At 41.3% G+C, this 23,913-nt stretch overlaps 1 protein-coding gene across 1 annotated transcript in view; it reads right to left on the reverse strand.

Annotated features, from left to right (window-relative positions):
- Positions 1–2,644: 2,644 nt before the first annotated feature.
- The window catches only part of LOC128741386 (katanin p60 ATPase-containing subunit A-like 1), a 66,983-nt gene continuing 45,714 nt past the window's right edge, over positions 2,645–23,913 (reverse strand). The window contains exons 3-4 of the mRNA XM_053837175.1: positions 4,678–4,911; positions 2,645–4,618 (exon numbers count right to left, since the gene is read on the reverse strand). Of these exons, the coding sequence (XP_053693150.1) occupies positions 3,140–4,618; positions 4,678–4,860 (1,662 nt within the window). The 5' untranslated portion in view covers positions 4,861–4,911 and the 3' untranslated portion in view covers positions 2,645–3,139. The remainder of the gene's footprint in view (positions 4,619–4,677; positions 4,912–23,913) is intronic.

Below are 23,913 nucleotides of genomic sequence, written 5' to 3' on the forward strand. Positions count from 1 at the left end.
CACTTCCATTTGATTTTGCTGTAAGTGTCCAAATTATGTACAGCTGTTGAGGGGGTCCAAAATGCGTTGGTTACCCTACTAATGCTTATTGGTTACCTGGGAACTAGTACCGATGCTGTACCGAAAGTGCCGAACTGATGCAAGATTTGTTAAAATCGTTATAATTTGATAGATCTGGCAACCGTGCGAGATGATTTTGACAAATGACAACGGGCAGTTTTCATATGTAAAATTGTACCGGAGGTGTGCCGCTTGATATCTCCGGAGCGCCGCGGCACAATGTGCTGAGTGTCCGACCCCCTGGAGACACACCATCTCAAACCGAGGATATTTTTTGAGCAGATTTTTCTAAATTTTTAGCAGCTATTTATGAATTATTCGAAATAAAAGCTTCAGAGAAAGGTTCCTTGAGCATGTTATTATTATATGTAGCATCGTGATACTGCCTCCTGTAAGCTTCGAGGTATGGCGCTGGTCTAATAAGCCAGTCGTCGTATGTTCGAATCTTAACTGGGAGAGGCTATTAGAGTCAATAGGATCATAGCAACTGGCCGTGCAATTGTCCTGCACTCTAACAGCTGACTGCGAAGTCTGTCGTATATAAAAACAGAAGGTCAAGTTTCGATAACGGAATGTAGCACCTAGGCCTTGCTTAGCTTTTAGCATCGTGAAACTCAAAATCTTTAATTTAAATCACTGGTTCTCAAAAGAATTAGCAATATCAGACAAAAGGTAAGCTACCTAAGTAGGGTTTTTTTCTAATTCCCGTCGTAATTCCCGCCATTCTAATTTTCATCATTTGTTGGACGGATTTAATGAATACTCCAAAAGTTCTTGTGCTGATTTGACTCAAACACACTTACCTTCCGATCCGTGAACTTTGAAATCACTGAAAAGCGACTATTAAAGCATATTATTGAAATTACGCAACTGACTTTATTTCTAAAATTCGTCGTACCGTTTTAAAATCCGTCCAACAAAATTTTTCATCGTCTGAACTAAAAATCACAACAATGTTTACGAAGCTAACGCGCATGTATTTGTGTAGGACGGCATGACAAATGTTATTCTACAAAATTTCTGCAGGTCAGGCAAGTTTTCCTGGCTGTATAATTACGACAATGCCTTGCGTAAGTTATTTTCATTTATGAATGACGGAAATTAAAACGATTAGTCGACATTGTCTTCTTGGTCGCACGGAAAAACTTAGTAAATTTGGCTGGTAGGACTTCTTTAATGAAAAAAAAAAGCATTTAAATAGATCTCAGCTCACTTCGATTGATCGCGTATGATAGACAACTAACTAAAATATTAGGGAATAACTAGTTTTGCATTGTGTGTCATAAAATGCTGATATTTTTAATAATTTGTGTTGGATAGGACGGGAATAGGCAATTACGACGATGTAGCAACATACCCTAATTGTCTTAAACACCTAATTGTCATTTGACAGCACCGTCTCAGCGAATCCAAATATGACAAAGTTATATATGGGACGTTTGTAGAGCAAGTTATTATCTATAATTTTGCTGAATAAAGTTTTGCTGTATCTTTTGTAATTACGGAGCTATGATGCTAGTATCTTATTAGTGACTAAATGAGCGTTCATTTAGTCACTGATGAGTTACTAGTATTGTAGCACTGTAACTACAAAAGATACAGCAAAACTTTGTTCAGCAAAATTGTAGATAAGAACTAGTTCTACAAATCCCATATATAACTTTGTCATGTTTGGCTCGGCTGAGACGGTATCACCAAATGAATCAAAATTAACTCAAAGTGATCGAACTATCCCTGATAACAGCTCCATCACTAGACTTGGGAGCGTAGCCCTAATAGTGCAACCTGCCTAAATACAAAATACAACGACAACGAACTATCAAGAAAATTAGACTCGTGACATCGGTGGTCGGATGCTGCACTTGTTGCGTATATCAAGAAGGATCCTTCTCCACTTTCGGCTGATGCATATCTGGTCAATTTGATTTTCTGTTCGGCCGTCGCGAGAAGCCCGCGTGATCTTATGTGCTGATTTATGAGTAGAGAGCGGTCCACCAATGATTTGTTTTTGTTACCACATAATTCCGTAAATAGGTCCCCGTTTTCGCACATAACTCTCCTAGACCATGGAGTCCCATGACGCGTTCAAGATCCGCGTTGTTTGAGCCGATCTTCGCGATGATTTGAATGTTCCTCTTGGGGATTTTTTTAACCATACAGTTTTAGCTGGCTGTAGAAACTATTTTTCTCCTGCAGCAGCAGACCGGCAGCTTTGGTTTATCGGTTCCCACTTTATTAGGACCGTATCTGCCACTGGGGACATCAGGAATCCAACTCTTCTTTCTCGAGTAGCATTTTCACCCCGTATGCCAGAGTGAAGCAAGATTTGCCCAGACATCATGTTGTGTTCGCCAGTATCCGGCCAACGCAACGGATCTCACTCAGCCCCAGGATTTCAAGCTTCACGCAGCTAGTTTTCCTTGTAAGTTGAGCCAGCTTACCTACATATGTAGCTTAGTACCTATATGTCAACTAACTCTATAGAATATCTATCCTTAGTAATGGTTTTATTTCGTTAAACAAATAAGGTAGGAAACTATTTTTCTAAAAAATTTATTAAAATTATTCTTATCAAAGACGCTTTATCGGTTTCTTATGACATACGATTATTTTTTTAAGAACCTACACTAAACAGTTTTGTGACGTATCAGCCAAAATACACGATTAAAGCTTATTTCTCACTTATGTATCTATCCTTCCAATTAATAGGCGGCAACGGACTATGATTTGGCCTGATTGGCTAGCCATCGCCTAATAAAATCAAGCAAAATATAGAATAAATCAGTACAAAATAAATGAACGCCTCCATGCATAAGTTGAGCGAAAAAATAGGGCGACAGATGATTCGATGACGAAACAACAAATAATACAATGGAAATTCTATAAATTTCACAATTACGAAAAAACTGTAGATGAGATTAAAATCGAACGCTTCCTAAAATAAGCATGTAAAAATGCATATAATGAACGTTTAAAACCGAAAAAAAAATCTAGTTGACTGATGGCAGGGCAGGGAACGAGATGAAGTGGACCTTAGCGAATATTGCACGTTTCCTCTCTTCCACTCGCTTCCAACTGATCACGACGAACCAAACTCCTTCATCCATTGCTGGTACTTCATAAGATCATCCCGGGAGACGCTCTTGTTGCACTTCGCAATCGCTTCGCTAAAATCCTGCGTGGAAACGGGCAGGTCCAGTTCCTCCTTGGCCAGCTGTCGTATCTGCTCCGGTCTGAGGCCGGCAATTTTCCTTCGCATCGACATCATGCTGGCATCACGACAAACGTTGGTAATGTCCGCTCCGGAATAACCGTCAAGCCGGGCGGCTATCAGATTGAGATCAACCACTTCATCCACTTTGACCTCCCGGAGATTGATCTTTAGCAGAGCTTCCCTACCGTCCTTGTTCGGCAGTGGGATGTAAATACGCTTCTCTAACCGACGTCGAAGCGCTTCGTCGATGTCCCAGGGGAAATTGGTGGCCGCCAGGACCATGACAATCTTGGTGGCCTCGTCATTGCTGACACCGTCCATTTGTACTAGCAGCTCGGACTTAACGCGGCGAGAGGCTTCGTGTTCCGATTCTGATCCGCGCCTGGAACAGAGAGAGTCTATTTCATCTATAAAGATGGTGCTCGGAGCGTAGAAGCGTGCCATCTCGAAAAGAAGTCGTACGAGCTTTTCCGATTCACCGCGGTACTTGGATGTCAACGTAGACGACGAAACGTTGAAGAAGGTAGTGCCACATTCTGTTGCCACTGCTTTTGCTAGCATGGTTTTACCAGTTCCAGGTGGCCCTACCATCAGGACGCCCTTCCACGGCCTACGAATGCCCTTGAAATAGTCTGGCATCCACATGGGTAAGACAACGGCTTCTTCCAGCAACCGTTTTGCCTCATGCAAATCGGCAATATCATCCCAGTGGATGTTTGGATTCTTTTGCAGAATGTCACGTTCCAGCATATCGACTAGATCTACATCAGCATGGCTGGCCGGTTCGAACTTACGTTCCGGTTCCTGATCCTGATTATCCTGATCATCAACGTCATCGTTCTTTTCCTTGTCGCCCTTTTCCGCTTTACCACCATCTCCTCCACCGTCACCGGCCGAGTTTCCAGCATTTTTCCCTTTGTTCCTTGGCAGTGTTCCAGTCTTCCCGTTGGTGTTGGCAGTAGATGCCCTTACGTTCGAACCGATTGTCCTCCTGCCGGCAATAGTCGTTGAATTGGCCGATTTCGTAACGGCATTCTTCCTGTTGGCTTCCGCTTTGCGATTCAGTATCGTGCTGTTACGGTTCTGATTGCGGGAAGCGATCGACCGTCCGCCGCCAGTGTTTTGCTCTGGTGGTAGCGGTTCAAAAATGTCCGGATCTCGCTGCTGGTTGTAGAGGTCCTGCTCTGAACGTAACCAAATGCTCGGATCCTTACTCGCCGTCTCGTGCAGTTTCGTGCGAATCCGTGCCTGCAGCGGTGCATTCTGCAAATCCATCGTGATCTCCGAAAGCGTTTTCTGGATCAGCTTCATCTGGTTGTACTCCTTGTTGATTTCCTGCTGGATCTAAAAAGAAATGGGTTGTTGATGATTCGGGAAGGGAATCGTATAGGCGGGATACCAACCAGAGTCCACTTTCCACGTCGGATTGGCTCCGATATGCCGACCAGCAGTTTGTGCAGCATCTGCAGTACTCCCTCGTAGTAGATACCGGCCGAGTCGTAGTTCCCCATGACGGCCATCTCGCGGGCTAGTTTTGTGTTTTCGCAGATCTCCGATGTTGTGAGACCGGCCATTTCGATTGTCATTCCTTGCCGTTGGCGGTAGAACGGCAGCGGGTTGGCTGATATGTTGAGAATCTGTAAACCGGCGAGAAAATAGACAAATTATTAGAATTTTGTTTTTCGTACTTGCTTTTTAAGTGAACCTTTAGGATAATTTTGGACTCAAAAAGAAACAAGCTATAATTCGTCATTAAAATTGAGAATTGCCAACAGGAACGGACCCCCTGCCACTGCTGATAGTCACACTCTGCATTCGGCATTGTTCTGTGTTGCTGTATGTAACTGGTTTTGTTTCATCGAAAATTGACTATCCAAAACGATACAATGCAGGACCACTAGCGTGTGCCCAAACGTAAACAAAAGGTGGGGCATCCAGCCTTTCAAAAGAGTGTTTTGGCTTGAAAAATCGAATAGTCGGAGAATGACAAATCTATTACTACTTCTCACTCACAAAATTACCTGCCGATTAGGTTGAACAAATTTAGGCTTAAAGCTATATTTCAAACTGTACTGGAAATCGGTTTTAAAATTTGACTTGGAATTAGACAAGAATTCGTGTTTACAAGAGAACTAACAATCGTAAACCGGATATGTCAAACCCATTTTTTGGGATGATAATTGGGCAGGTAGACAACCACCCACAATTACTGCCAAGGACTACGCGTGAATACGTGATGAGGCATGGCCTTCTCCCGAGGAGTCAGGTCACGGCCATCCAGGGCACCAGGAGAATGGTTTGTTGAGGAATGCCAATAAAACATGGAGAGAAAAAAGAATATGGAAAAAAATATCTTATTATTGCCAAGTATCGGGAGTACAACTTGCAGACTCATCATCTGTTTGTGTACTTTAAGGCGGTGTACGTTTCAGTCAAACGAAATGAGCTGTGGCAGATAATCAATGCTAAAACATGGTTTCCCGCCGAAAATAATTACGCTGGTTCGTGCGACGCTGATACCAGAAAAGCGGGTGAAATCCCAACGGCTTGGATGGACTGAAGCTAGGAGATGTATTCTATAAGATGCTATTCAACTTTGCCTTGTAAGGTGCAATACGAACAGCAAATGTGAAAGGAACGGGTATATCATCAGGAAATCCTTTACTTGGATGACGTCTATATCATCCGAATCAAACGTTGATTCCGCTGTGCAGTGGAAAAGGCCTTTAGTAAAAAAAAAAACCGAATTAATCCACCTAGCGGCGTGACCTAGCCTTTCTACTGCCACAATAATAATTATTTAATTTCTCAGGAACATCTATAATTAACTTGACTATATTTTTAAATATCCGTTCCGTATTCCTCAAAATCCTTATTTGCCAGTAAAATTCACAACGTATTGCGAAGAATAATTATATTTTCTTTCCTTGGGTGCGTAAATTTATATTATTTGATGAACACCTTATTTAGTTTTATAATCGGTCGGCCTTAACTTTCGGGTTTCAGAGCCACATACGAAACTTGTATTGAACTGACAATATGAGATTTGTTTTTATAGCAGATTTTTTGATATTTTTTTTGAGTGGTTTTAGCCCAAAGGGTAGATTTTTTTTTTATATTTTGATATTAATACCATGCGTTCAAAAATTAGCATCTTTGAAAAACAAGAGTTCAGAAAAATTATTATTATACTTCGCTTTTGAAGAAAAAGGATATCTACAACAAAATGATTAATCTCAAAATTTTACTATTAGTTTGCTTGGCTTCAATTTTGCAATATATCTGAATTAGAAAAAATAACTGAATAGAGCATTAGATATGAAAAAGAGAAATTGAACTTTTTCTTAGCTGGCGCTCCTTCAGATAATTATTTTTGCATGAAAATCAAAACTTGACCTTCTTTTGAATGTACTTTCATGAAAAGATAATCATTAGCTTGATCGCATCGATTTTACAATTAGAGGGTTAGGAAAACAAGATGAGTTCGAAAAATAGTGCAAAAACTGCGCCATAAACATGCTTGATAATGAGAAATATGATCGATATGATTTCCAGTGCTTGTCATTTTTGATTTATTTATTAAAACATGATTCATGACATAAGACATCTGTCCTTTAAAATGTCACTAACGAAAACAAATCTTACAAAGTTACTACCGTGCAACGTTTACTTCCTATTTTTCATATAACATTTCTAAGCTCTAGTATCTATGGATTGAAAAGAGCATATATTGATGCGCAAAATTTGTTTGAAATTTGTATAAATTTATTTGGAAAAATCAACTCACTAGTATTTTGATCCTATACACCACTAAAATTAACTGCTTTTCTTCGCTTTTTGCTTTTCGTGTACAATTGTGAGTAACAACAAGTGAAGAAAATGACAATTGAAATCTAAAATCAAAGAAAAGAAAAAACTTCGCAATTGAATCCCGCTATTTAATATTTATTTGCGACAGATACGTAGTTCGCCTACGACGTGCAGGCTTCATCAGTGTCTTATTTCAAAGCGTATACGTATCTGTCGCGAATAAATATTAAATAGTGGAATTTAGTCGGTAAAAGTTTTTTTCTTTTCTTTTATTTCAGAGTTCGTATTCCAATAAGAGGCTTCAAAAACTTCTGACTTTTCATTGCAAATTGTCATCACATACACATACATACATACATACATACATACATACATACATACATACATACATACATACATACATACATACATACATACATACATACATACATACATACACACATACATACATACATACATCGCACACATTGAATACAATCAACATTTGATTGATACGTTTTGATTTCACACGTTTTAACGGTTTAATATACGGTGCTTAAGTGTTAAAGTTTGAATAACTTTTGAATGAACCGTCCGATTTTAAATAACTCGGTTTCGTTTGATAGATCTCAGCAGTAATTTTCAAATAATAATAAAATGTGTGATGTTTTTCATTGAATTAATTCTTAAATGTTACAAAAATATGTTTTGAATACTATTTTTTCACATTTCTTTATGTAACTTTCAAACTACAAGTCCAATCATCATGAAATTTGGAAGTTAAGGGTTTGTAAGGCTCCTCTTTCATATGCAATCAATTTTGTTCAAATCGGTTAAGGGATCTATGAGATAATGAAGTCCCATATTTTTCGTATTTTTATACATAACTTTTGAACTAAAAGTCCGATCAGTATGAAATTCAATAGCGAACAATGGGACACCTAGACCTTTCATTTGACACTAAGAACATTAAAATCGGTCCAGCCACCTCCGAGAAAAGTGAGTGAGATTAAAAGCGTTACATACACACACACACACACACACACACACACACACACACACACACACACACACACACACACACACACACACACACACACACACACACACACACACACATACAGAAAATGCTCAGTTTTCGAAACTGAGTCGAATGGTATATAACATTCGACCCGCAGGACCTTCTTTCCATTTCCGGTTTTCCAAGTGATTTCTATACCTTTATACTATATATTTATATAGTAGAAAGGCAAAACAAAACAGTAAACGGAATGTGGTGCAGAAGCATTAACCACGAGTTGTATCAAGTATACACATATCAACTATACAGCGCTCTCTGCGAACCACTCAGTGTGAACTTAAGGTTGAGCAATACTTAGTTCAGCAATTGTATGGATAATAATTGACTCTATAAATGCCCGTTACATAACATTTTCGAATTTTGCTTGGCTGATTGGTTACAATGAAATAAGCAAGATCTGTGCACTGAGTGTAGGACAGCCCATTGCTATTTTACGCCAATGCTATAAAAAGATCAAAAACGAAGCAAAAAGAGCAGACCAAGCCTGAAGCTTTGGATCAAGAAATAACAACAACATGTTTTTACCTTTGTTATACAATATAACAAAGGTTTAGGAATTGGTCGAAAAACACGAAGTTGATCCAAGGCCCGGAGGGCCGTGTCACATATACCAATCGATCAAGTTCGACGAATGAGCAATGTCTGTGTGTGTGTGTGTGTGTGTGTATGTGTGTATGTGTGTGCGCTTCAATTTTCAATCGCCTATTTCTCGGAGATGGCTGGACCGATTCGTCTGCTATAACTTTTTTTTGAAAGGTATTATTACCTAGTATATCACTATTAAATTGTTTCGTGGTCCGACTTTTGGTTTAAAAGTTATAAGCAAAAATGTGAAAATTACGTGACACGATTTTCTCCGGAATCACATAACCGATTTCATCGATCTTAGTACCGAATAAAAGCTCTTACTATTGCTAAACTTCACGCCAATTTTTATTGAAAACAAACAAGTGGTTTAAAAGTTAGCCTTAAAAAACCAGTTTTGACAAGGTTCAAATGATCGCCTGTTTCTCAGAGATGGCCAAACCGATTTACGTGCTATTAGTTTCATTTGACAGGTAATATAGCCGGATGGATCACTATTGAATGGTTTTTTGATTGGATGTTTAATTTGAAAGTTATGAGTAATTCAATACACCACACCAAAATTATCAATAATTTATAATGATTTTAACCAAGAAAAATAACCTAATTTCAATTATTTTATTATCAAACGAGAGGTTCTCACACTACGAATATATATGCAAAATTTCATAAGAATTGGTTTTACCGGTCAAAAGATATTAACCCTCGAACACTCGCGCCAACTTTTATAACACAGTTACTCGCGCGCACAATAGCCCAAAACCAAAGAAAACGTGCGCACTAGAGTTTTGACTAGGAAAACTTGGTTTTAAGTTTATCGAACCTTTGGAAGAGTTTCTTGAAATTGAAAGCTCTATCGTCTGGTAGAATTTGAATATTGATTAATCCCCCTAAAAGTGAAATAAAAAAAATATTTTACTTCAGTTTCAATATAACACATTGATGTGTTCTGCAAAGTTTTAGAGCATATTATTACAACAAATTTTGCTGAAGACAGTAACCTTCTATCTCTTCAACGAAGACATCTTATTTATTGTATATGAATTTGAAAAATCAGTTTTTCTATTTTAGCTCTTTTTGTAATTGTTGTATGACTTTTTCATGTATTACAAAGTTGCATAAATAATAAAAATACACAACTTTGCTCTACATAGTATACCTCTATGTTTCCTTGTTTACGAACTGTAAAACTTTGATTATAAAAAATACCCTGATTTTGACCCCGAATTACTCGACTACCAACAGACGGATACATTTTAAACATTTTACACACTTAAAAAAAAGCGCCGAAGTCAGCTAAATTTTGCCGAGATTTGGACAGCCGAGCGTTCGGTAAAAATTTCGTTTCGTTTCGTTTTGCAAATCGACGTTTACGGATCTTTACTAACGTTTGGCATCATAAAAATTTTACCGAACGCTCGGCTGTCCAAATCTCGACAAAATTTAGCCGACTTCGGCGCTTTTTTTTAAGGGTGTACATTTGCTGGTAGTTTTGCTGCACACAGACACCATTTTTCCATATGAAGAAACGAAAGAAAATTCCAGTTGGGGCCAATTGCGGTACACCCCACATGCTACTTGCTTCGTTTCTGTGATGTCGGCTTATGCTAATCTATTTTCCTAACAATTTAAAGTAATAATGCATTGAATAATTCTGACATTTTGCTCATAACAAGTTTATTGAAGAATATACGTTAGTATATACGTAATATACGATTTGTAACTATATAACAATATGGCATTCAAAAACCTACACGTGGTGTACAAAATACAACAACGTGAGTAACCGCAGGTTAATACAAATTGATGAAATTTATTCGAGAAAACTTTATTGTTGTGAATCAAATAGAATGGCAATACAGGAAATTATGCATAGTTCAAAAACCTATAAACTAGACCTTTACTACGCAATGTATATGTTAAAGAATAATATTTCATCTTACAACTTACTTTTACTTGCACTTACCCTCATTAGTAACAATTTACACAGCAATTTCATGAGAAAAGGAACTATCAAAATTTATAAGTGCTTCTATTTGGTTCAAATTTTGTAAACTTATTCAATTTCCAAAAATTTCATGTAAACCAAACGTGTCGATTTCTATCTCAAATAGCAAGTAAGACCGTATAACAAAGGTTCCTTTCACCACTAGGTGGATTAAATCAGGTTTTTATTTTATTTTTTCAATAATTAATTACCAGCTTAAGCGATAAGATAACCCTTTCTTTGAACTGACATGACCTATTCCATGTAGAAATACTAACTGTTTAACCCACTATGACCAAACGTAGGAAATTTCATACGTCAGATTTTTTTACTGACATTCTATAACATTCGTACACCTAAGGCTAACCTAACACCTGAATGGCGCCCAGGCGGAAAACCATGGCGGCGGGGAAAGCGATTTCGACGGTGCAGCAAACGGGGAAGAGGGGCTGGCCCAACGATAGGCGAAGTTAAGGAGGCCATCATGCAGCTAAAGAACAACAAGTCAGCTGGAAAAGATGGCATCGGAGCGGAGCTTATTAAAATGGGACCAGAAAAGCTGGCCGTTTGTCTACACCGACTAATTGTTAGAATTTGGGGTACGGAACAGTTACCGGAGGAGTGAAAAAAGATGGGGTTATCTGCCCGATCTATCAAAAGGGCGACAAGTTGGACTGTGAGCACTATCGAGCGATCACCGTTCTCAATGCCGCTTATAAAGTGCTGTCCCAAATCATTTTCCGCCGTCTATCACCAATTGCGAATAGATTTGTGGGAACTTATCAAGCCGGCTTCGTCGAAGGTCGGTCTACAACGGATCAAATATTTACACTACGGCAAATCCTTCAAAAGGGCCGTGAATACAGAGTTCCCACGCATCATTTATTCGTTGATTTCAAAGCCGCATATGATACCATCGACCGGAAAGAGCTATGGAAAATCATGGACGAGAACAGCTTCCCCAGGAAGCTCATCAAACTGATTAAATCTACGATGGATGGTACACAGTGCTGTGTTCGGATTTCGGGTGGATTGTCAAGTTCATTCGAATCACACAGAGGGCTTCGTCAAGGTGATGGTCTTTCATGCCTGCTGTTCAACATAGCGCTACAAGGTGTTATGAACCGAGCGGATATCAACACGCGGGGCACGATATTCAACAAATCTAGTCAATTCGTCTGCTTTGCCGATGACATGGATATTATCGGCAGAACATCTGTGGCGGTGGCTGAACAGTACACCAGACTAAAGCGCGAAGCAGAAAAGATTGGGTTAAAGGTAAATACGTCTAAAACAAAGTACATGCTGGCCAGCGGAACCGAGGCCGAACGACACCGCTTGGGCAGTAGTATATTGATCGACGGCGATGAGTTTGAGGTAGTCGATGAATTTGTCTACCTTGGCTCACTGGTAACGGCGGACAATGATACCAGCCGTGAGATTCGGAGGCGTATTATCAGCGGAAGTCGTGCTTACTATGGGCTCCACAAGCAATTGCGGTCGAGCAGACTAAGTCCCCGTACAAAGTGCACCCTGTACAAGACGCTTATTAGACCGGTTGTTCTCTACGGGCATGAAACATGGACAATGCTCGAGGAGGACCTGCGAGTGCTCGGAGTTTTCGAACGACGAGTGCTAAGAACGATCTTCGGCGGCGTACAGGAGAACGGAGTATGGAGGCGGAGGATGAACCATGAACTCGCACAGCTCTATGGCGAACCCAGTATCCAGAAGGTGGCTAAAGCTGGACGGATGCGATGGGCAGGGCATGTTGCAAGAATGCCGGACAACTACCCTGCAAAGATGGTGTTCGCCTCAAATCCGGTAGGAACAAGACGACCAGGAGCGCAGCGAGCAAGATGGTTAGACCAGGTGGAGCGAGATCTGGCGGAGAGTACTCGGTGTCCGAGGAATTGGAGAGCGGTAGCCCTCAACCGAGTTACATGGAGAAATTTTGTTCAACAGGCTTTGTCTTAGGACGGCAAGCCACCAAAGTAAGTAAGTAAGTAAGTAACACCTAAGGCTTATCTGATTTTTGTTTTGATTTAAAAGCATTTCCAGCTCAATTAGCAAAATGGTTTGACTCGTCCGCGTCGTCATCGTCAGCAGCATAAAACCGGGTTGGCTCGTGCTGTTTCAAGCAGTCGTCTCAGAAGTCGCAAAATACTTTCGACCTGGTCGAGTCATCTTACACGTTGAGCCCCTCGGTTCCTGGTACCAGTGGGTTTGTTGGACAGAACTGTTTTCGTCGCACTGTTGTCAAGGCATCCTTACGGCGTGTCCGACTTTTGTGAGATGTACGATGAGAATCTCTCCAAGCAGTGCCTGTAGCTGCTTGATTCATACGCCTCCGCCATTCTCCGTTTTTAGTTTGTACTCCACCAAATATCGCTCCTGCAGCACCTTCCGCTCGTTCTCGGCAAGGGCGCGTATGTCCTCAGTGAGCAGCGTTACAGCTTCAAATTCATATAAAACTGTCGGTCTGATAAGGATTTTGTTAATTGTCAGCTTCGTACGGCGGCGTATCTTCTTGGTCGTAACATTTCGCGAAGAGCAAAGTAGACCCGATTTCCCGCTAGCATGTGCCGCTGGATCTCCTAGTTAGTGTTGTTGTCTGCGGTCATCGGCGATCCCAAATACACGATTGCATCTGCCACTTCTAGCTCGTCGCCGTCAACGGTAACCGTCCGTGGGAGGCATGCGTTGGGTTTTTTTTGAGCCCCTATCTTTAATGTATTTGATCTTCGACGCATTTATTTTTAGCCCAATCTTCCTAGACTCCGCTTTCAGCCTGGTGTAGTTTGCCTCCGCCGTTGCAAAGTTCCTGGATATAATATCAAAGTCATCGGCAAAGCCTAGAAGCTGGCTACCCTGGGTGAAAATCGTGCCTCTCGTTTCGATGCTGGATCATCGGATCACCCCCACAAGAGCGACGTTGAACAGCATGCAGGATAAACCATCACCTTGTCACGTCTTAAAGGAACTCCAGAATGTCCCGCCGAGATGCACATGAAACACATCACTCGATTCAATGTAGCTCTGATCAGTCGCGTCAGTTTATCCAGCAAACCATGTGCCGTAGCTGATCTCGATCGACTGTATCACATGTTGCTTTGAAATCAATGAAGATGTGATGGGTGGGCACGTTGTACTCCCGACACTTCTGTAAGATCTGACGGATGGTGAAAATTTGGTCCGTTGTACCGGGACTCCGCATGAAGCCTGCCTGATAATTCCCTTTGAAACCCTGTGCTATCGGGGACAAACGGAATCGGCGTAACAGGATCTGGAAGAGCACCTTGCAGACGGCGATTACCAGCGTTATGCCTCGATAGTTGCAGCAGTCGACCCGATTTTCTTTTTTGTAGATGGAACAAACCACTCCTTCCATCCATCCTCCGGTAGTTATTCCTTCTTTCAAATCTTGGACCGCTATTAGCGTTTCTCGGTCATGTTTATAATGCTCTGCCGGTAGGCGGTCCTTACTAGCGGCTTTGTTGGCCTTCAGTAACCCTATTTCTCGTTCAACTTCTTGGAGATGGTGCTGAGACATTACTATCTTCCATGGGCACTCCTAGGTAAACTTCAGTTTCGCCTCCTTTTGAAACTCCGCCATTGAGGTGTTCTCGAAGAACTGCATCCACCCGTCGACCACCTCGCGCTTGTTTGTGATTAGAGTACCTCCGTCGTCCCTATACATATTAGGTTTCGGTGTGAAGCCCTTACGAGATTGGTTGATCTACCGGGAAAACTTGAGCATGCCATTAGCTCGAAGTAGTTGTTCTAATTCTTCACGATCTCTGTCCTCCTTTTGGCGCTTTTTACTCCTCAGGCTCGTGGTCAACTGGTTCGTGAATGGGATGGGAACATAGGAAAAAACGTCCAACATAGCTCTAGCCATTCAAAGCCTCTAGCTGGCGCCTCCACGTGACCATACCTGGAAATACTCCAATTTGTAGAATTGAGTAGCCAAGCTAGGAGATACGAAGTCGTATAGCTCTCAGTTCTTGATCTTTAAATTGTAATTTTAAGTAATCATTGAACCACAAGACTTTATTTTCAAGTGTTATATTATTCAAACTAATATTTTTGTTGTGGCTTTCAGGTTGATGTTTCTCGGTGAAAATTCAAATTTATAATTTCTTTAAACTACGTTTCGGCTTACTGTTTTTACTACCTTAACTAAACTAATATTTTTGGTAGTCTAATCTAATTTTAGAAAGCGAAATATCCTTGGCTATATCTTTGGCCAACTGCAGCCAGGCTTCTGGTCTAAATGCCAATAGTATATCCGGAGTATCAAAGCAAAGCAAAGCCTAGGTGCTACATTCCGTTATCGAAACTTGACCTTCTGTTTTTATACGACAGACTTCGCAGCCAGCAGTTAGAGTTCAGGACAATTGCAGGGCCAGTTGCTACGATCCTATTATAAACTCTAACAGCCTCTCCCAGCCGGGATTCGAACATACGACGACTGGCTTATTAGGCCACCGTCATACCTCGAAGCCAACTGGGAGGGGGTTCCGGAGTATCACTTAACCTTTATTAGCAAAGATACTCCCAACGACTGTAAATAATATAATAATAATAATCATTATTTATATGGGAAGCGTTTGGTACGGGAGGTTCACGCTTTCTTTTTTCCTTTCTTTGATTTCAAGGAGTTGAGTGGAATTAGAAATTATTTATGGTTCCTCCCGATTGCTTAGAGGTCTCTCTGCGGTACATGCTGCGTTCAAGAATTAGACGCGTTAGTATGAGATTAGTTTATATTAGATCAGGATCGTGGTTTCAACTGGTTCCGTGTTCGTCGGTATATTTCGATAATTTTTCGCAAGCAATTTTCCTTAGAGAGAACTCTCTCTCTCGCTTGTTAGCATTCCTCAGCATACCAATCATTCTGTATTCTCCGGGGCTCTTCACCTAGTGCTTGGGGCCTCTCGGAAGGCCGGACGTATTCTGCCCCAACCATCCAAGGCAGTACCTCACTCAGTATTTGCTAATAGTATTTGCGGCAGGTTGCGGATTATCTAGCTACCTAATGTTCAATCAAGGAGTACGGCTTTGGCTTGTCTGGTAAATAATTGAAAGTTTTAAGCGTCAGAATCAATATCCACACCCCGTAGGGAACCCATGTCCATGACGTAAGAGAAGAACCGACCATGTACGAGAACGTGGTCAATCTGGTTCATTATACGTTGGTCAGGTGATCTCCAGGTAGCTTTGTGGATATTTTGGCATGGGAAAAAGGTGCTTCATTCTGTTCAACACTACAAAGCCCGTTCTCTGCCCGTTGGTAGTGCCACCGCTCTGGTAAAACTGGGTCTTTCCACCGCGTATCTTCCAAACCCTCTCTTCTTTGCGACAGATTTCCTGCAGCACTAAGATGCCGATTTTGCGGGGTTCAAGCTGTTCGAGCAACACCCGGTCACCACCTGCGAACTTTAGCGTTCCACGGTTCCAAGTACCGAGTATCTATTCGTCGTTCTTGTTTCGTCGCTTCGGTCGATGCCGAATATTCCGATCCGTATCAGCTTGAATGTTTGCAGTAAGGTGGGTTTATGTAGGTTGCCTTACTAGGGCCACGCTAATGAGTCTCGTGACGGGACTGCCATCACATCATGTCTCCTTCCCTGTTGGTAGACGACCTTAGTTTCCACAGGGGTTGGTGCGGAGAGCAGGTACCGCTAAGGTGCTGAGGAGATAGAGATAGAAGTTGCTGGATAACAGGCTCCGGACCACTATGGGGAGTCTGTTTTACGCATTATCTACCAACCAACCAACCAACTAACCAATTTCGATACGTATTCTATGGATTTTCAACGGTGGCACAACCTGTACAACGGTGACCCGACTTTGACAACATTTTTTGTAAATGCCTATAACTTCATTATTTTTCAAGCAGGGATGATTCGATTACTTTAACTCAATTTTGATTCATTTGACAGTACCGTCTCAGCCGAGCCAAATATGACAATATTATGTATGGGACATTTATAGAACTAAATCTAATCTACAATTTTTCTGAACAAATTTTTGCTGTATCGTTTGTAGTTACGGTGCTATAACGCTAGTAACTCATCAGTGACTAAATGAACGTTCATTTAGTCACTAATAAGATACTAGCATTGTAGCGCTGTAACAACAAAAGATACAGCAAAACTTTATTCGGCAAAATTATAGATAATAACCTGTTCTACAAATGTCTCATACAGAACTTTGTCACCTTTGGCCCCGTTAAGACGGTACTGTCAAATGAATCAAAATTGAGTCAAAGAGATCGAACCATCGCTATTTTCAAGCAATCAGTTCTAGATTTTCCAGAAATATGACATTCCCCTAATATTTAGATTTTAAATTTGCAATATCTTGAGAACAGCTAGGCCCAAAAAAAAGGTTTATATGACACTAGCTGACCCGACAAACTTCGTATTGCCACAAATTAACCTGTGTTGTACATAAATCATGAATCTCGGATGATCTTTGTCACAATCTCGAGTTTTGCAAGCCCCCCAGTGGAAGGCGCTTACGACGGCGGGTCACCGGGAACACTCGCGACCGTCTCGTCCTGAATGATCTAGTGTTACTACAGATAGTTTTTGTGGTCTTGTATTGACTAATGTTTTATGGAAGAGTCTCGAATTTCTCGAGTTCGATTAGTTTTTGAGTTTCGCAAAAATTTTTGTTTTATTTGTATGAGAGTCCATATCCCCCTACCACAGGGGTGAGAGGTCTCTAACTATCGTAAAATAAATTCAAGACTCCAAAATCTCCCACATGCCAAATTTGGTTCCATTTCATTGATTAGTTCTCGAGATAAGAGGAAATTTGCATTTCATTTGTATGGAAGCCCACCCTCTTAAAGAGGAGATGGGCCATAACTCGCTTTCTAAAGAAGAGAGGGGTCTCAATTCACTATAGAAAAAAATCTTGCGTCCAAAACCACTTACATGCCAAATTTGGTTCCATTTGCTTGATTAGTTCTAGAGTTATGAGGAAATTTGTATTTCGTTTGTATGAGAGCCCCCCCTCTTAAAATGGGGAGGGGTCCTTATTCACCATAGAAAATATTCTTGCCCTCAAAAACTTTCACATGCCAAATTTTGTTCCATTTGCTTGATTAGTTCTTCAGTTATGAGGAAATTTGTATTTCATTTGTATAGGATCCCCCCTCCTAAAATGGAGAGGGGTCCCAATTCATCATAGAAAAAAAATTTGCCTCCAGTAACCTCCACATGCCAAATTTGGTTCTATTTGCTTGATTAGTTCTCGAGTTATGAGGAAATTTGAATTTCATTTGTATAGGAGCCCCCCCTCCTAAAGTGGGTAGGGGTTCTAATGCACCATAGAAAATATTCATGCCCTAGAAAACTTTCACATGCCAAATTTGGTTCCATTTGCTTGATTAGTTCTCGAGTTATGAGGAAATTTGTATTTCGTTTGTATAGGAGCCCCCCCTCTTAAAGTGGGGAGGGGTCCTTATTCACCATAGAAAATATTCTTGCCCTCAAAAACTTTCACATGCCAAATTTTGTTCCATTTGCTTGATTAGTTCTTCAGTTATGAGGAAATTTGTATTTCATTTGTATAGGATCCCCCCCTCCTAAAACGGGAAGGGGTCCCAATTCATCATAGAAAAAAAATTTGTCTCCAAAAACACCCACATGCCAAATTTGGTTCCATTTGCTTAATTACTTCTCGGGTTATGAGGAAAATTGTGTTTCTTTGGTACAGGAGCCCCCCCTCTTAAAGTGAGGAGGGGTCCTAATGTACTATAGAAAATATTCTTGCCCAAGAAAACTTTCACCTGCCAAATTTGGTTTCATTTGCTTGATTAGTTCTCGAGTTGAGGAAATTTGTATGGAAGCCCCCCCTTTAAAGAGGAGAGGAATTATAATTCCCCTTATAAAGAGGGGAGGGGTCTCAATTTACCATAGAATAAATTCTTGTCACCAAAAACACCCACATGCCAAATTTTGTTCTATTTGCTTGATTAGTTGTCGAGTTATACAGAAATTTGTGTTTCATTTGTACGGGAGCCCCCCCTCTTAGTGGGGGGAGGGGTTTCTTACCATCACTAAAACCTTTCCTGGCCCCAAAAAACCTCTAGATGCATACTTTCATGCCGATTGGTTCAGTAGTTTTCGATTCTATAAGGAACATACAGACAGACAGACAGAAATCCTTCTTTATAGGTATAGATAATTTGTTAGAAATGACGCGTAGAAATTGAATTTGCTTAAGTTTTACAAAAAATGTAAAACTCGGATATTTTTGAAAAAAAAAAACAACATAAAACATGTCCATCGATAGCTCTTCACGAGGTTTTAGGGCAAAACTTAAGGTATCCTTAAATAAAAAATCGGAGGGGACGATTTGGAAATAAATTGACATTTTATGATTTTTATCATGGTTTTGCAGTTTTTTCTTTCGGTGTAAATTTTTCCTGAAAATATATTTAATTTCCTGCATTTTTTCTTTCGACGTCATTTTGATCAAATGAGTAGTTTTCAAGATGATTTTTTGAAAAAAATCTTATTTCCAAACACGCTTTTTTGAGTGACTTTTGGCGAAAAAATTGAGTGTAGTGGAAAATGACGCAAGGCTGTCCACATTTCAGCGAAATTTTATTCCAATCAAAAATAATCGAGTCAAAAATGGCTTTTTTCAGCGTGTTGAGCTGGAAATGCTCTTATGTATCACCGAGCTCTACTTTTAATTTTTTTTTTCGTTTGAACCACCATCCCTAAGATGATTTTAGAGAATTGAAGGTGCAAAAGTGAAACCAATTTACAAACTACTCGCTTTTAAATGAAACTGCTTTATTGACCTATGAGCTGAAGCGTGAATAAAGATTCGAAAGAAACCATGATTTATTTTTCTACGCATCAAAACTCATTCGTTATACAGCTCGGTCAGCCGATCTAATCGATTTTAAAACATTCACCTCAGTTGAAAATTCATTACCTATACGACTGGAATCTAATGGGTCAATGGTAATCAGTTTAGATAAAAGGTAAAAAAATCCCACCTGATACCGTGACGTAATAAGTCTTCTTCCATCAATAAAAATATTGTGGCAAACATGAAACTTGACTCACACACCAATTATTAATTCGTTAATTTTTTTTATAGTTATTGCCTCGAAAAATTACCTTCTACCGGTCCGTATTCTAAGCCACGACGTAAACTCGCCTTAAACCAGTCACGGAACGTATGTGTACAGCCAATAGCATCATACAGTTTACTCTAACTGTAATTAATCATTCGGCGGCGAAAAAAACATTGCAATACATATACCGCCGCGGCGCCAGCTTGGGGTCGTCCGCCAGCAGCAGCAGCAGCAGCGGAAAGAAAAAGCGATGACTTCTTTGAACTTGACTCCTGCGCCTTGTTGATGCACTCGCAGTGGTCGGAGTCGGGTCGGTTGTCAGAAACCGACGAATTGGCGAGTCGGCCGACGTGGGGTCACTCACTCGATAGATACTTGTACTTGCCGTGTCAAGCAAGTCGTCAACCGATTTACGATGAGAGCCAGGCCGCGCCGCGCCGCCGTCGGTCGTCCGTCGGTCCTCGCAACCCCGCACCAGTCAAATGCCGTATAATTCTCTCGACGATTTTCTCCACCCGCTCGCCCTTGCCGGGCATTTCTCCTGCTACGTATGGCTATAGGTACGGGCACACTCACGGGCCACTGTTGAACGATTCGGACCCGCGAATACCGCTATGCTCTCTAAGTAAACGGCCAGCACAGAGTAAGTAGAACTGGTTTTTCGATTTTGCTTTTTACGAGCTTTGAAGATGTTTGCTTCAAGTTATTTTCCGTAATTACCTTCATTCGATCTTGTGAGTATGTGACGTGATTAGTGGCCACTTGAGATTTGAAGAATTGGTTTGTACGCTTTTATCTACAACTAGCTGATGACCAAGCTGGTGTTATGAAATTAGCAGAAGTATCAGAAAAATGAAGCAACCGTTGGTTGCTGATACCCTTGAGTCGAATGAGTTATTGAATCTCATTAAATTATCAACAAAAGATTTATGAATATACCGAGAGCGATTTGGGAACAAGCTTGGGAAAATAGACACGATGAGCGTGACGATCCGCAACTTTCGGTTTTAATTGAATGTAAAATACTTTGTTTTCAGTATGCTAAGCACCCACTGCTTGCTGTTCATTGCCGTTAGGAAACGAAACGAAAGTAAAGTACACGTGAGAACCATACAACCCAAAAAGACGTTTACCTTCGAAAGCGTATAACATTGCTTGAATAATGCATTTTGATAAGTAATCAAATTTTTCTTGGCTCGGTGCCGAACCTCGGCAGCTGAACGGCGCAGCAGAGTCCAAATCCAAGCCAAGAAAAATCTATCTTAAGCCTCCGTGAAGGCTGGAGAAAAAACAGACAACCAAACAGCACATGTTATAGCAAAAAGTTACCGTTTAAATGCTGAAATAAATTTACATTATATTTGGAGAGAACCGTTCAAAAATAACACAAAGTTCAAAAATAGTACAACATATTAACATTTACTATCGGATGAAGACCCAAGGACGTGAGGACGTTGCATACAAGTGATGAGCTTTAAGACAATGAGTGTGGGGACTTTTGGTAAAATCCTCCAACCTTCAACTAGAACAACCATCCATGGCTTGAACAGTAGTTTCCGGTAACTTTTCTCACTTTCATCCACTTTCGAGCACGTCATTTGCATTCTTAACTTTCTCCTAGGTCTTTGCGGCTTTTTGCTTCATCATGGCACCAGGTTAGGAGCGGCTCACGACAGCGTTTGAACAGGATCGGGAAGAAATATGTTGTCTTAGCACTACAGCTAAGATGGCAGCCCCAACACGAGACTCGGTAGCGTGGCCCTAGTAAGACAACCTCACCTAAACCGATTTTTACTACGAACAATCAAAGAAAATTGTTTCGAAACATTCCGCTTGGACCAAGGTGACGAACTACAGTTCGCTGAATTTCATGGATACCGATCGAGTGCTGCTGGGATAGCTAGAATAGAACTTGGAAAGTTCGGCATCGTGGTACTGCGAGAAGGTGTGGTGGCAGGGCCCAAATATATGACCAACGAACTTGGAACGGGCTTCGCAGTGATGGGCAGAATGCAGTTCTGGTACGCGATCAACAAGAGGATGTTGAGGACAAAATGCCGTTTGTACAACTACACGATCATAAACGTGCACTGTCCACACCGGAAAGGAGACCGGACGACGAGAAGAAAGCATTCTACGGGCAGCTGAAGGCAGCGTATGATAGCTGTTCACCACGGGACATCAAGATCGTCATCAGGGATATGGACGCTCAGATCCACAAGGAAGCGACGCAAAGACCTGTGATTGGGCCCCATAGCCTGCACACCGACAAGAACGATAACGGCCGTCCATGCATCAACTTGGCAGTTTCACGAGCTCAGGTGATCAAAAGCACTTTCTTTCCCCGCAAAAATATCTATAAGGTCACCTGAATATCATCTGACCAACGAACATTGAACCAATTCGACCATATTGTTATCGATGACCGGGTTTTCTCGAACATCACTAATATGCACCGTATGCTCCGTTTTCTGTTCGGTTTGTTTTGCCTCCCTGAATGTGTACTTCTCTTACTATCACTCATCATACGCAGAAAGAGAACAACTACAAATAGAGCTAATCTTTTCCTCACACTTCACCGCCTACAAGGTGTTCTGGATCAAATTTTCACTCTCCGACAAATCCTCCAGAAATGTCGGGAATACAACGTGCCTACGCATCATATTTGCGCGGATTTCAAGGTAGCATACGATACAGTCGAGCGCGAACAGCTGTGGCAGATAATGCACGAATACGGTTTTCCTAACGCGGCTGATCAAAACTACCCCGAAGCGCATGATGTGCTACGAGCCCCTTGCGGAGGCACTCTCGACTCCTTTCGAATCGCGCAGAGGGTTGCAGCAAGGGGATGGACTGTCCTGTATGTTATTCATATGCGCTATTGAATGTGTGATCCGATGAGCGGGCATCGAGACGAGAGGAACGATCTTCAGCAAGAGTAGCCAACTCCTAGCCTTCGCAGACGACCTCGACATCATTACTAGGAACCTTGGGACAGCGGAGGCAGTCTACTTACTTACTTACTTTACCAGCCGAGAGCCGGGGTGGTTGTTACCGCATCAAGTATTCTTCTCCATTGCACTCCATCGTTTAATTCTTTTATATTGTTTATTTGTACATCAACAGGCCTTGTGGCCCAAATGATAGTTTAACCTAAAAACTACGCGCTATTGATAAAAAACGATTTTTCAGCACGTTACGGCTGACGTCATATTCGAAGCTGGAGTAAAAACGGTTAAAGTGGCGTAGGACACCGGACACCGTCGATTCGGCACGTGTAAAAAGTGTCTATTGCGCAATGTACGACTCCGGACGTGAATATCAAGGTTTCCGTACAGGTCCAATATGTACGGGCAATCCACTCGTGAGGTCAATAAATCGGAGACAATTGTTGCTCTATTTACATCGCGACGAACATGAAGGGGGTCTAGGTCGATGAACCTACAGCGTTGTTCGTAGCTTGGCAGCTGGAAAGGGTTATTCCACGGAAGTCTCCGAATAGCAAAACGAATGAATCTCCGCTGCAATGACTCGATTCGGCTAACTCTAATGTGATAGTATGGACTCCAAACTAGAGCACAGTATTCAAGGTTGGAGCGGACTAATGCACAATAAAGAGCTTTCAAGCAGTAAACATCGTTCCTGCAGGCTTTGTCCACGATGAACGCGATGTGCTATTTGAATGTAAGTTTAGAGTCGAGCAGTATCCCCAGATCCTTAACGCAGGTTTCACGACGTAATGGCGTATTTGACAGCTTGTAGTCAAAAGCGAACGGGCTCAGCTTTCTGGAAAATGTGATGACTTCACACTTGTTGGGGTTAAGCAGCATGCTGTTGTCGACACACCATTTGGTAAAGGTCGATAGTTCCTCCTGAAGGACAGCGGCGTCGGATAGATTTTCGACTTTTGAGTATAACTTGATGTCGTCAGCAAACAAGAGTCGCGGACCTTCAAGCAGGTAGTTGACGTCATTGAAGTAGATAAGGAATATTAAAGGACCAAGATGGCTGCCTTGTGGTATTCAAGAATGAGCAGTGAACGATCCAGAGACTGCCCTCAATCTTCACCTTTAAGTGGCGATCGG

Source organism: Sabethes cyaneus, chromosome 3, assembly GCF_943734655.1.
Source record: "Sabethes cyaneus chromosome 3, idSabCyanKW18_F2, whole genome shotgun sequence".
In the NCBI taxonomy this organism is placed as follows: domain Eukaryota; kingdom Metazoa; phylum Arthropoda; class Insecta; order Diptera; family Culicidae; genus Sabethes; species Sabethes cyaneus.